Source organism: Phocoena phocoena, chromosome 18 (genome assembly GCF_963924675.1).
Source record: "Phocoena phocoena chromosome 18, mPhoPho1.1, whole genome shotgun sequence".
NCBI classification, from domain to species: Eukaryota; Metazoa; Chordata; class Mammalia; order Artiodactyla; family Phocoenidae; genus Phocoena; species Phocoena phocoena.
In genome coordinates this window covers 71,296,220-71,308,247 of record NC_089236.1, presented here as the reverse complement: position 1 = coordinate 71,308,247, position 12,028 = coordinate 71,296,220, and the positions used below count along the sequence as shown (strand labels likewise).

Genomic DNA, 12,028 nt, shown 5'->3' with positions numbered 1-12,028 from the left:
TTGCAATCTGTTTCTTATGGCCCAGGAGCTCAGAATGAGGTTTTTATTTTTATTTTTTCCATTTTAAAGTATTAAACTTGAACAGACAAGAATATTCTATAGAGATGTATGTGACCCACAGTCTAAAATATTTACTATCTGGTCCTTTATAGAAAGCAGGGTTCTGCAAAAGGGGAAACTGAAAGTCATTTGTATTATGATGGCTGGATAAGGTAATGAATTCCAATGTTTGTGCATCATTACGTAAGGCATCAGAATTGCAACTGAACAATAACAGATTTGTTTGAGGCTTAAAGTGTTTAGACAGAGAAGAGGAAAGAGTACAATCTATCATTTCTTGACTCCTTATGGTCCCCTCATTTTATAAAAACTGATATATCAATTGACATACTTAATAATAGAGATAAAATTTACGTGGTTGCATTCCTTAATCTCAGGATAGAGACGACAATTTTATAAATCTCTTCAAGTATGAGAACACTATTAGTACTATAAAAATCAGCATCAGTTACATTTTCTCTTAAATAATTTTCAATATCAAATTTTTAAGTAACTCAGCAGATACATATTTTCCTTATCTTTGGTGATTTGACTTAGAAAAGTCCAAGCCACGACTCTAGAATATTTACATCATCAAGTAAAATTTCCAAGCAAAAATTTTCATCTTAAACAATATGGAAATGATTTTGTTACATTATTCTAGGATTTTACAAAATATAAATCACATTTAGAAAAAAAGTGGGGTTTTTATTAGCTCTAAATAATTAAAGGTTGCCTAAACTAATGTGTATAAGTAGACTTAACTGTAAATATGTAAGGTAAGTCCAAATTATTGTAATTTTCATAATGCAATGTGAATTTCATACAGAGCAGAATTTCACCATTAAGAAAATAAACATTTTGTTCTTATTATTGAGTGAATATTTATAATTTCTATTTCAGCCATTTCTGGTTTTTTTAAAAATCCTCTGAGCTTTTGAGAATTTTTATTATAGTATCTCTTCTTGATTTCTTTGCATGTCCCTACTTTTCCAGTAAGTCATGTATCCTTATAAATAAGAATCTTTTAAGAGAAGTGAATGTGTATTTCAGGCCCATCATATATCTAACTATATGTTGTCCTTTTAAAAGGCAAGTTACCATGGAGTAAAAAGTAAAAAAAAATCGTATTTCTTGTATATGTAACCCTTGCCCAGTTTTTAAAAATGTTCTAGAAACAGAAAATAGATACCCCTGAATAAAAATTCATTTTGGGGGTTAATCCTCAGTAGGCAAATATATACTGACACAGAATATAAGCAACTTATGTCACCATTTATTAAAAATGTCAAATTTTGCATTTTTCATATCTTCCTTAATCTTAAGAGTCTTTTTTGGAGTGAGTTTATTTTTAATTTTTTTAAAAGATTTTTTTTTTTTTGATGTGGACCATTTGTAAAGTGTTTATTGAAGTTGTTACAATATTGCTTCTGTTTTATGTTTTGGTTTTTCTTGTTTGGTTTTGTTTTGTTTTTTGGCCACGAGACGTGGGATCTTAGCTCCCCGACCAGGGATTGAACCTCACCCCCTGCATTGGAAGGTGAAGTCTTAACCACTGGACCACCAGGGAAGTCCCTTGTGTGAAGTTAAAGTGGGACTAGACAAATGACAAATGACTTAATGGCTAAAACGACCAGTTTTTTTTTTTTTTTTTTTTTCGAAAGCACTGGTTATGTAGTTTCTGCCTGCCCCCCTAGCCCATGTGTGTTTGTATACCACATACCTCATGTCTCCATATGGAAATACTGGCAAAATACGGTCAGTGGATTTATGTGAGGATATATCTTCGCCCTTAGACTCCAATATGGTCTTTCTTGTATAGGAGTGTGCATTTCTAACAACCGTGTAACTCAGGCACCATTGATACCTGAAGTCAGATAATTCTTTGCTGTGGGAGGTTGTCCTGCACCAGAGGATGTTTGCAGCATCCCTGGCCTCCACCCACTAGATGCCCACAGCACGCCCTCCCACCCCACCCAGTGGGACAATGAAAATTGTCTGTAGACATTGCCAAATGTCTTCTGGGTGGTAAAGTTGCCCTTGTTGAGAACCACTGATGTAAATTAAGGTAGAAAAAAATTTTTCTGGCGTTATTTACATCAGAATTTGCTTAACTCATCTTTAATGGGTACCCAGATTTCACTGAGGCATTCAGAAATAGAAAAACATACAATGGTCTGTTTGACCTGTCCTAGTGATGATTATATATGGTTCCCTCCGCATTTATATGTTCTAATGGCCTAGAAAAATAAGAATCCAGTTCTCTGCCATGGATTATTAAGGATATTCTGTGCCGAGCCAGATTTCACATGCATTTCCGTTCCATCCATCCCAGCATTCACAGTTTCCACAGCTACAGATTCCATTCCCTGCAATAAAGTACACAGGGGAGTCAGTATCATGACCGAAAGTCACCAAGTTCAAATATGTTATTCTAAACCACAGCAGTTCATAATCAAGACCATTTCATTCATCCTCTGCAGATTTTCTTATTCTGTTCTGTAGGCATCTTATCATCATCTTGTTTAGCAGCGATGGAAAATGTGATTTTTCACATAATTAATGGCATCTGCTTGATGCCACCATCTGTGTATCATCTAGTAGTGACCATCCTGTGTCACTCCGGGTGGCTTCCATGTCATAATTTTGTTTTCCTGTAGAGAGCAAGTTATGTCTGACTTATGAATAAACGCTAAAAACCATAAAGTCCCCTGACATAGAATGAGGTAAGCTGAGGAATCAGCTAGAAGAGGATCCTTGTGCCACAGGGACGGACAGACAGTGAATGTCTAGCTTAATGACATACACAAGCATTCATCTTTTACCTTCAACTAGAAACAAGGAGAACAAACATAACGTGTCTCCCTTTCCCCTGTAACTTGTTCAAGCAGATGTATTTTATAACCAATTATCAGGATTCAATAACTTGGGAGAGCAGTAGCTATGACACTGCTAAGTCTCCCTCATCGCCGCAACACACACACCCCACTCCTTGCAGCCAACCAACACATCAACCGTCTTTGAATTAGTGGTACCTGGGTCCTGTTTAAAATAATACTCCATTCTCTACACCAGGCTCAAAGTAAAATGGTTGTCAAGACGATTATTTTCTCTTTTCAACATATAACTGCATATGTGTGAGTTGAGGGCGTGGTTACTTTTGTCCACCAATGCCCACTCCCCTTCTGCAGTGACTTCCTGTGAATAGTGGGTCTTGATTACACGGACGCTCTCCTGTCCAGCTGGCTATGGCAGTACGCGGTGGGTATCATCTGTCTTTATTGCCAGCTGTGACACAGAACAGTTAGGGTAGGTTGATACTGCACCTGTGCAAATGAGACCATCATGTTTGTCGCAGTCCCTGTCATCACAGTCGCAGAATTCTCCCGAAATATACCATTCTTCGGCAGAACAAATGCACTTCCCACAGTGACAAGAACCTGAAATCACAAAGGGCACTACTTGCTGTCGCCACTTAACTAAAGGCTTCCGTCTAGAACAGAATATCATCAGTGCAGCGACAACAGACTTCTAATAACCTATCCTCCAAAGGGAAAAGTTTATTGAATAGCCGGTCGCTCAGAGGGGAGCCTGACTGACTTACCGTAATTCGTAAAGGTTATCCAGGAAAGGCTTCATTATGGATCTAGACAGTTGCAATTAGCCTTGAGCAAATGTTCCATGGCCCAGCCTGGTTGAAATGTCAGTGAGAGCAGAATGTTGATTCTTATAGATGGCCTTCCAAAAAAGGTACTCAAAAATAGATGGGTTTTTTTTTCTGAATTGAATCATGCTTTAAAGGTGCTTGTTTTTTAAAGGAATTGAATAGCAAGTTCTAATAAGAGGGGATGCATTTATTAATAAAAGAAATACTAAATTATTGTGCTTACAATTCTGGATTTTGGTTTACATGATTTTCTTAAAATACGGACACATCTGTATATTGGGTAGCTCTTTTATTTATTTATTTTTTGCAATACGCGGGCCTGTCACTGTTGTGGCCTCTCCCGTTGCAGAGCACAGGCTCCGGACGCGCAGGCTCAGCGGCCATGGCTCACGGGCCCAGCCGCTCCGCAGCATGTGGGATCTTCCCGGACCGGGGCACGAACCCATGTCCCCTGCATCGGCAGGCGGACTCTCAACCACTGCGCCACCAGGGAAGCCCTTGGATAGCTCTTTAAAGTGCTAAAAATACACACATAATAACTCATGTATATTCAACTTATCAGATTTCATTCTCAGGATTTCCTGCCATAATCAAAGATAGCTCTAATCTCCCCAAAATGTTCATCTTTTATGAGGCTCTAGGTCCAACCACCTTTTCCATTACTTTACACATCCCCTCTTTTTAATTATTTAATTAATGTCACTAAAAAATTCCTTTAGTTATTAAAAACATTTTGGTTTGCTGAGAAATACTTTTATTAATTATTTAAATATGTTTAAAAGAAGAGAAAATATATGGATTAAACGGTGTCACAAAGGGAAGAAAGCTCTCACAGTCTAAATGTCTTCATCTGATGGCCTAAAAAACCCCACATGGCAAAATTACGTCTACAACCACAGTAAAGACACCTTTAAAATTTAAAGGAAAACACATAAAAAGGACTTTCCCTTCCTTCTATTTCCTTGGATGGGTTAGTCTTTCCAAACATGTTTTCCTTCTACTAAAAGATGCTATCACCAAATTGTTCTGGTCAAAAATCACCTTAAGAGATTGTGAAGTAGAAAAAAGTACTTTGACCTATTTAACAAAATTCCAGACTCGGTAAGTTCAAAATATAGTCGGAGAGGGGCAGGAATCAATCATTAGTGCCTCTAGGAAGCACAGTGCTTAAAAAATGAGTTAACAAACTGAGTGAGTAAAGTGGCTAGAGAAAAGGATTTCCTCATACCATGGAATCAGGAAAGGATCTGTATAAACGTATCTCAAGCATTAAGCGCTATGTGGTATTTCATATCATGGAAATGACTATCTGCATTTTAGTGGCAAAAGTCCCCAATGGCCAAGTTAAACCTTCCACATTCTGTGTCATGTGGAAAGTAAGGGAGTACTAGTTACGTGCTCAGAGCTGGGTTTACCTTTGTTAAGTCCTTGCTTAAGCACAGCATGATTTCATTTAGTCTTGACTTGCTTTCCTGAGGGTCTTGGTTGATTTACATTTTCTTGAGTAAAATCTAGACAACTTTCAGTTCTGATGAGTGACTGACAGCCTGATGGTTGCCTAGGAACCAGTGAGCGAGGCCTTCCGGCTCAGTCTGTGAGGAAGGCTGGCTCCCTCTCGGTCTCATTCAGGTACAGTGTTACCTTATTTTAGAAATTTATCCTAGTTTTAAAGATTTCTTTCAAATTTCTAGGCATGGAAGTGTTCACCATTCAACTGCTCATTTAGTAAATGGTTAGCAACATATCTGTAAAAAAAAAAAAACCCAAAACCAAAAAAACAACTTGGGACATTTCATTGACTTTTCATTGAAATTTCCTCAGAAAGCATCATATTTCGTGCTTTATTTCCATGAGTAATTACTGGAAGAATTGGATTGTTTTCAGTTGTTTCTAAAATAGTATTTCCTTTGCATTCCAAAATGATTTCTACAAAGCAGCAGAAGTAAATGACTTATTTGTCCATGACAGTCACATCTTATGCCTAGGATATTTTTTTTGTATTTTGTCACAATTCATGAAAAGATCTCACATTTCATTTTTAAACTTAACCTCTGGCCTTGGAACGATTTTAATTACTGCTCTTGCTTCTGGAATGCTTAGCTTCAGTCTATAGCAAAGTATTTTCCTAAAACTGGTAAGCTCAGCTAAAGTTCATATGGTATCATGGAGAGACCATTTGACAAATAAATTCCAGTTCCAAAAGTCTACTAGTCACTGAAATACTTAAAGTGAAAAATGGGGACTGATTTTTGTATGTGCTATGAAAAAGTAGCTTTTCTCAGTCAGCGTTTTCCCCAGCTGTGTTGTTCTTTACTGTTCGTGCCTCTCAGAGGTAGGAAGTTCTTCTGCTTGTGAAACTAGGAATAGCATGTAATACTAACACATTGAATCATTATTAGGACCTCTTATAGCAGCGCCTTGGTTGTAAAGTGCTCTGTTTTTGTCAGTAACTGGGGGTCAAACTGCGCATCTCTAGAAAGGGAAAAACTTAGGCAAAGAATTCTGTCAGTCAGGCACAGGCCACATGACTGCCAAGAGGGGAGCAATTGTTCAGCTCAGCTGGCCGGGCTCCACTCACACCCATGAGACCCAGTCCAGCTATAGGGAGAAGCTGGCTCATCCTGGCAGGATCTCTAGGGCAGTAAGTTCACAACCACAATATCACTGACCCATTTATTGTCTTTCTTAGTATAAGGACCCTAAAGAGTGCTCTGATCTCCCTTCTGTGCTTCTCACAGGCTTCCATTCCTCGGGAATCAGCCACATTTTCTCATTTGTCTTCAGAGCATCCTTAGGACACAAGACGGGGAAAGAAATGAAATTCTTCTGCCTTCAAAGATGAGAAAATGAAAGTACATCAGTTAACCTAAGATTCCTATCTGATTCAATCTACTCTTGTACCTACCTACCTGTGATGCCTCTCTCACGGGAAAAAAAACAAAAAAAACTTTCATATAGTTTCAAAAAATGAGTTGTGTGTCCTACAGATCTGCCCCGACAGCCATATCGGGTGAGGCAACTAGAGCATGGAGTGAAGACTGGTTTTTGAACCATGACTTTCACCCCTTCTCTTTTCCAGAGATGGAGAACGGGTTGGGCGGAGGGGAGGGATAGGTGGTGGAGGTACCGTGGACTTAATCTGGACGATGCATTACTCGAGTATCAACGTAAGAGTGTAAGGGGTCATTGAGCGACATGCAGTTACAATCATTGTCACACAACAGCATCTTTAAGGATATCAGAGTGGATCACCTAGATCTGGGTTGAAGTTATCAGGGTAAGAAGGTTATTGTGTATTCTTGGATCCAAATAAATAAATCCCCAAACAAACAGCCTATAAATTATATCACGTATTCTGCAAAGGTAGCTAAGTTTAGGGGAGACCTGGCTCTGAGATCATCTCTGGTTATTCCCGCAAACAACTGAGTATAAGGGCGAGGCACCTTTGTTAGCTGCCCCATTAACAGAGTCGGACTTTCTTTTTCGTCCATCAAGCCTGACAAAATGCTGCAACCCAACATCCCAGCAGGCAGATTTCACTATTGTACTAACTCTTCCATCTGTTATGAGGGTCACGACAATGTATACCTTGTTTTAAATTTTTCTATGGAGTGATTTATTGTCTTGGCTATAAATTTGTAAAGAAATAAAATGCTATTTCTTCATCGTCTCCTGAGGTGACAGCTTTATTCACAGCTCCTGGGGAGCACACATTTCAGCCTCGTTTTTTTCTGCTGGAAACACTCAGCCGGGTCTAGGCTGCTAAGTGCTGTGCCCTGGGGATCTCAGGCCCACTACTCACACCTGCCCCGTGATCAGAGAAAGAAAAAGACTCGATTCCCTTTGTGAAAATCGGGGTGAGGGGTTTTCATTTACAAACTTGAGGACAAAGTACATGGCATTCCGGCAAGTCCATGAGATGTATCCAGAAATACATGGCCCCAGTTTAAATAACTCAGAAGGGATTTCCTTCTCTGCCACCATGTTGAAGACCCTTAGTCTATGGCCCCAGTTTACATAACTTGGAAGGGATTTCATAGTCCAGCATGGATTCTTCCAGAATAGGAAGAAAAGAAAGGGGCCCACAGCCAGCTGCTGCCAACACTAGGCATGCCAGTATCATCACTAACAGCAAACTCAAAACGTACAGCCTCGAGGCAGGTTTTACATTTCCTTCTGAGTTTAAAACTCTACCCGTTGAACGATAAAAAATAGTTTAGACAAATATGCTGTCAACTCTTCATTGATACATGGATATATTTCCCACCACCCAAAGCAAACAATTTGAAAAGGCATTAACTAGAGAGATTTTCTTGTTCTGTTTCATTTTGAGGAAATGCCTTTGGGCCAATATTTAGTCAACCTATTTTTTTTTTTACATTTTCTACATTTATGAGGCTCTCCTATGAATGTAATGACTTTAATAAGAATGTTTATTTCTTGAAAAGGGACAACTCCTCCTCGGAATTAAATTCAGTTTGGGCAATGACAGAGTGCTATTCACTAGTCCAGTGAGCATGGTTTTGTGTTTTCTTCCAGTACCCGCAACTGGACATAACTTAGCCAATACCTGCTTAGGGACACTGTTCATGATGTGATAGTGTGTCTAGTAAACAGACACACACACAATTGCTGGTTTTTAAAATAAATATAAACAAGCACACAAATTTTTTAATATGAATGGGTTTCTTCATTCAGTAGAGTTTATACGAAAAGCTAATACCCTTATTCTAAGGATAATGCCATTATGGAAAACCAACTAAAAGTACCCAAACTTTGTGATATTGTGTTTGGACCTATGCTCAAAAAAATCCAATTCAGACAAATTAGTCATTCTCAGTACTCTTTTATACCCTCCATTCTGATCTTATAGCATTTTTTCTTCTTTCCTATTTCATCCTTGAAGGTTAATTCCATCCCTACCTCCTCCCCTGTTTTCTTTATTAATCTCTTCCTCCTCAGTTCCTTCCCTTTGTCTTCCTTTTAACCTCTCTTTCCTCCTTTTTGTTTCTCCCAACAGAGCCTGAACCCAAAACAAAGTGTTTCCAGGAGCTGAGGCCCCCCTGAGAACCAAACTGGTACGAGATTTGTTCGGGACTTGGAATTAGATTGAATTTAACGGGAGAACAAGCTGGGTACACAGTGATTGCTTTAAACTCGTTTGAGAGCCACCTGACTGCTCTAACTGCATTAGGTTGAGGGCATGGCCTCCTTGCCTGAACAATGAAAACACGAGCCTCAAATACAGGGTACAGGGTTCCTGGAAACGAAGAACATGGCTTTCTATTGAAATGATCATGCTTGTATCAATTTTCAGCCTTCCTCCCCGCACCCTATGTGGTCACATCATCCATCAGATTTTATCTTTGCAATTGTGTCAAGAAGCCCCCTTCAACCTGACAGCACCAGCCTTGAGAGAGAGATGAAGCAACAGCCACTGTTTAGGGGCACATCTCCGAGGCACATCCTGTTTCTGAGGGCTCCTCCACTGGTATTAAGAGATTCCCTTTCTTCCCTGTGTCTTCTTCAGAAAGCTATTTACCTGATAATCCTGCCCCAGGGTAGGTGTTTCAAGGTAAGTGCAACTTCAGCTAGAGCCTTGCCCTGTCTGAAAGGGGCAGGGGGTGGGGGGGCATGGGGCGCAGGGGGGCATCATCTGTTCTGCAAGGAGGCTAGTGAGCTGAAGAAGAGAGCTGGGAAGCTCCAGGACATCTAGTTCCCTGCAGGGCAACTCCCGAAAATTTAGTGAGAATCTGTGCACTTCCAGAATCTTCCTAGGTGTTTTCCTAGCCACTAGCAAAGAGGAATGTGACAGGCTCCTAGATGGGCCCATAGGCACTGTGAGAGCAGGATTTTAAAGTCTCTTGGAGAATTTACACAGAAGCATCAACATCAAAATAGCTAAAATTCAATCTATTAATTAGTATTCTTTCTCTGCTCAGGAAAAAAAAACCCTGTTCTGCCCTTTTGGGGGTGGGGAAGGGGCACTGGTGGGGTGGCTTTTCTTCTAGAATCTGTTTCTGCAGTAAATGTTTGATTTAGTGACTCCTATTCAATCAACTTGAAGATTATAACCACTTCGAAGGTTTAATTCTTTTTTTTTTATATTAGGTTACACATGTGTGATTGGAAAATTGGTGATTTTCAGACCAAAGAAAATTATACCAGAACTTTGGGACCCGTGTACTATTTTTTTTTTTTTTTTTTGCGGTACGCGGGCCTCTCACTGTTGCGGCCTCTCCCATTGCGGAGCACAGGCTCCAGACGCGCAGGCTCAGCGGCCATGGCTCACGGGCCCAGCCACTCCGTGGCATGTGGGATCTTCCTGGACCAGGGCTCGAACCCGTGTCCCCTGCATTGGCAGGCGGACTCTCAACCACTGTGCCACCAGGGAAGCCCAGACCCGAGTACTTTTTCCTTCCCTTTTTATGAAATGAAATATGTAGTCTCCTTTTATAGCCTCACATCCCTAACCTTCCCCTCCTCCACACACACACATCTACGTATTTAGCCTCTGAAATTCCCAAAGCCTATTTGTTGGCAGTTTAGGCGCTTGTGATCACTTCTCTGCGGTTCTTGACTGTGCCATTTCGCAGGTGAACCCAACAATTATCCTTTTGCCTTTTTGGCCCATTCAGTGCCCAATCTATCTTGCTGGTTTTCTTCTTTATACAATCATCAATTCTTTTTATTCAGCAGTGACGCTGAACATAGCAAGTGCCCAGGGATCTTTTCACATGAAACCTGTCTCAGGCATTTCATTTTCTCAGGCCCTGAACTTCATTTGGCAATTTTTTTTTAATTATTTTATTATCTCTGGCATTTTTCATTTATAGTGGCATTTATTTAGATTCACACACGCAGAGGAGGTGTGTGCATGTGAGCTGTAGTCCCTGGAGCTTTAGATAAACCCATTTTTCTATCACGAATTCATTTACAACTAAAGAAAGCAGCACACAGGTATATTTGAGACTCTCCTTTTGATAATGATTTCCATTATCGTTTGAATGGGAGAAATTCCAAGCTTAAAGCCTGGTCCGGGCAGAGGACAGAGGGGTCTGCGCTCAGTAGAGTGCAGTTTGCAGAAGCTGGTTGTACGTGCTGCCGTATAAACCACATGTCAGAACAGGGATTCTGTCCAAAGCTGCAGCGGACACTCACCCTTCCCCGAGCACAGTACGCCATCTGCCGATTCGCACAGACTCCTGCTCTGTTCCTCCGTCAGGTTACACTTCCGTGGATGCTGGCAGAGCTTCCCGAACCATCCTCGCCCACAAACGCAGCGACCGCAGGAACACGTGCCGTGGCCTGCGAGGCAACCACAGGGTGGGGTGAGAGGAGTAGATGGGCAAAGAGCCAGCTGAGTCACAGTCTTTAGGAAAAAAATATGTAAACCAGAGTATCTCATTTCCTATCAAGCCAACACACTTTCTCCTTACGCACAGTTTGGCGTGTGAGTGTTTAAAAGAACTTCGCAACAGAGTTCTAGCTGAACACCATCCTCTTGAATGTCGCATCAGAGATGGATTCAAGAGAGAAAAGAAAGCTCGAAACAAGTTAAAGTGGATTGTGACCATCCTTTCTTGATACACAATACTTCCCCATTTGCATTTTTATCAGGATGGAGTCTTCAGGCTTTTCCTCACTGTGCACGCCCTGACACCCAGACCAATCTGCAAGGCTAGTCACGTCACCACTGCCTGCCCCACTTATTGATTACTCTCCTATCACTTACAAATAAAAACCAAAGGTCCACCTCCAGACAAATGGCATCTGGTATTATACTACTCTCTGTGTTCCTCTGCTTGCTAATAAGAACAGATATAAGTGTAAGTAATGGTGTCTCCCTATCGCTGTATAGAAGTTAAAACAGCACGAGGCTTAGACTCATATCTTTTCCTCCCTTTTGTTTCTGTCATTGGCTCCTGGTTTGGGGATGTTTATCTTTGGTGTGTACGCAACATTATATCTGTGACACTTATACACTGGCATATACATCTGACTAGTCTCTGGCCACCAACACTCCATTCAATTGCATCCTCTTCCATGTTAATTTCTCTTTCTTCCCATCAACGCTCTATTCTTTTTCTATACGTGCATTACCTTACAGCCAGATCTCTCCAAAGAGAACAAACAAAACAGCTATTTGTTTGGCAAAATTTTACTAATTACTATGAACAGAGCATTTTTCTAGGCACCAGGGGATGCAAAATCAAATATGATGGGCATGGTGGTCCCTGCCTTACTTGCAGGGACATATCAAATCATCATTCAGACTGCTCAACCCCACTGCATCTTTTGAGACCATTCTGCCTTGACCAT

The 12,028-nt window shown here is 40.5% G+C and overlaps 1 protein-coding gene across 2 annotated transcripts in view; it reads right to left on the bottom strand.

Annotated features, from left to right (window-relative positions):
• Nucleotides 1–2,002: 2,002 nt before the first annotated feature.
• ITGBL1 (integrin subunit beta like 1) overlaps nt 2,003–12,028 on the bottom strand; it is a 219,651-nt gene continuing 209,625 nt past the window's right edge. The window contains exons 9-11 of one of the 2 annotated variants that reach the window (XM_065896049.1): nt 10,868–11,014; nt 3,366–3,479; nt 2,003–2,408 (exon numbers count right to left, since the gene is read on the bottom strand). In XM_065896049.1, the coding sequence (XP_065752121.1) occupies nt 2,317–2,408; nt 3,366–3,479; nt 10,868–11,014 (353 nt within the window). In that variant the 3' untranslated portion in view covers nt 2,003–2,316. The remainder of the gene's footprint in view (nt 2,409–3,365; nt 3,480–10,867; nt 11,015–12,028) is intronic. The other variant, XM_065896050.1, reaches the window with a different exon arrangement.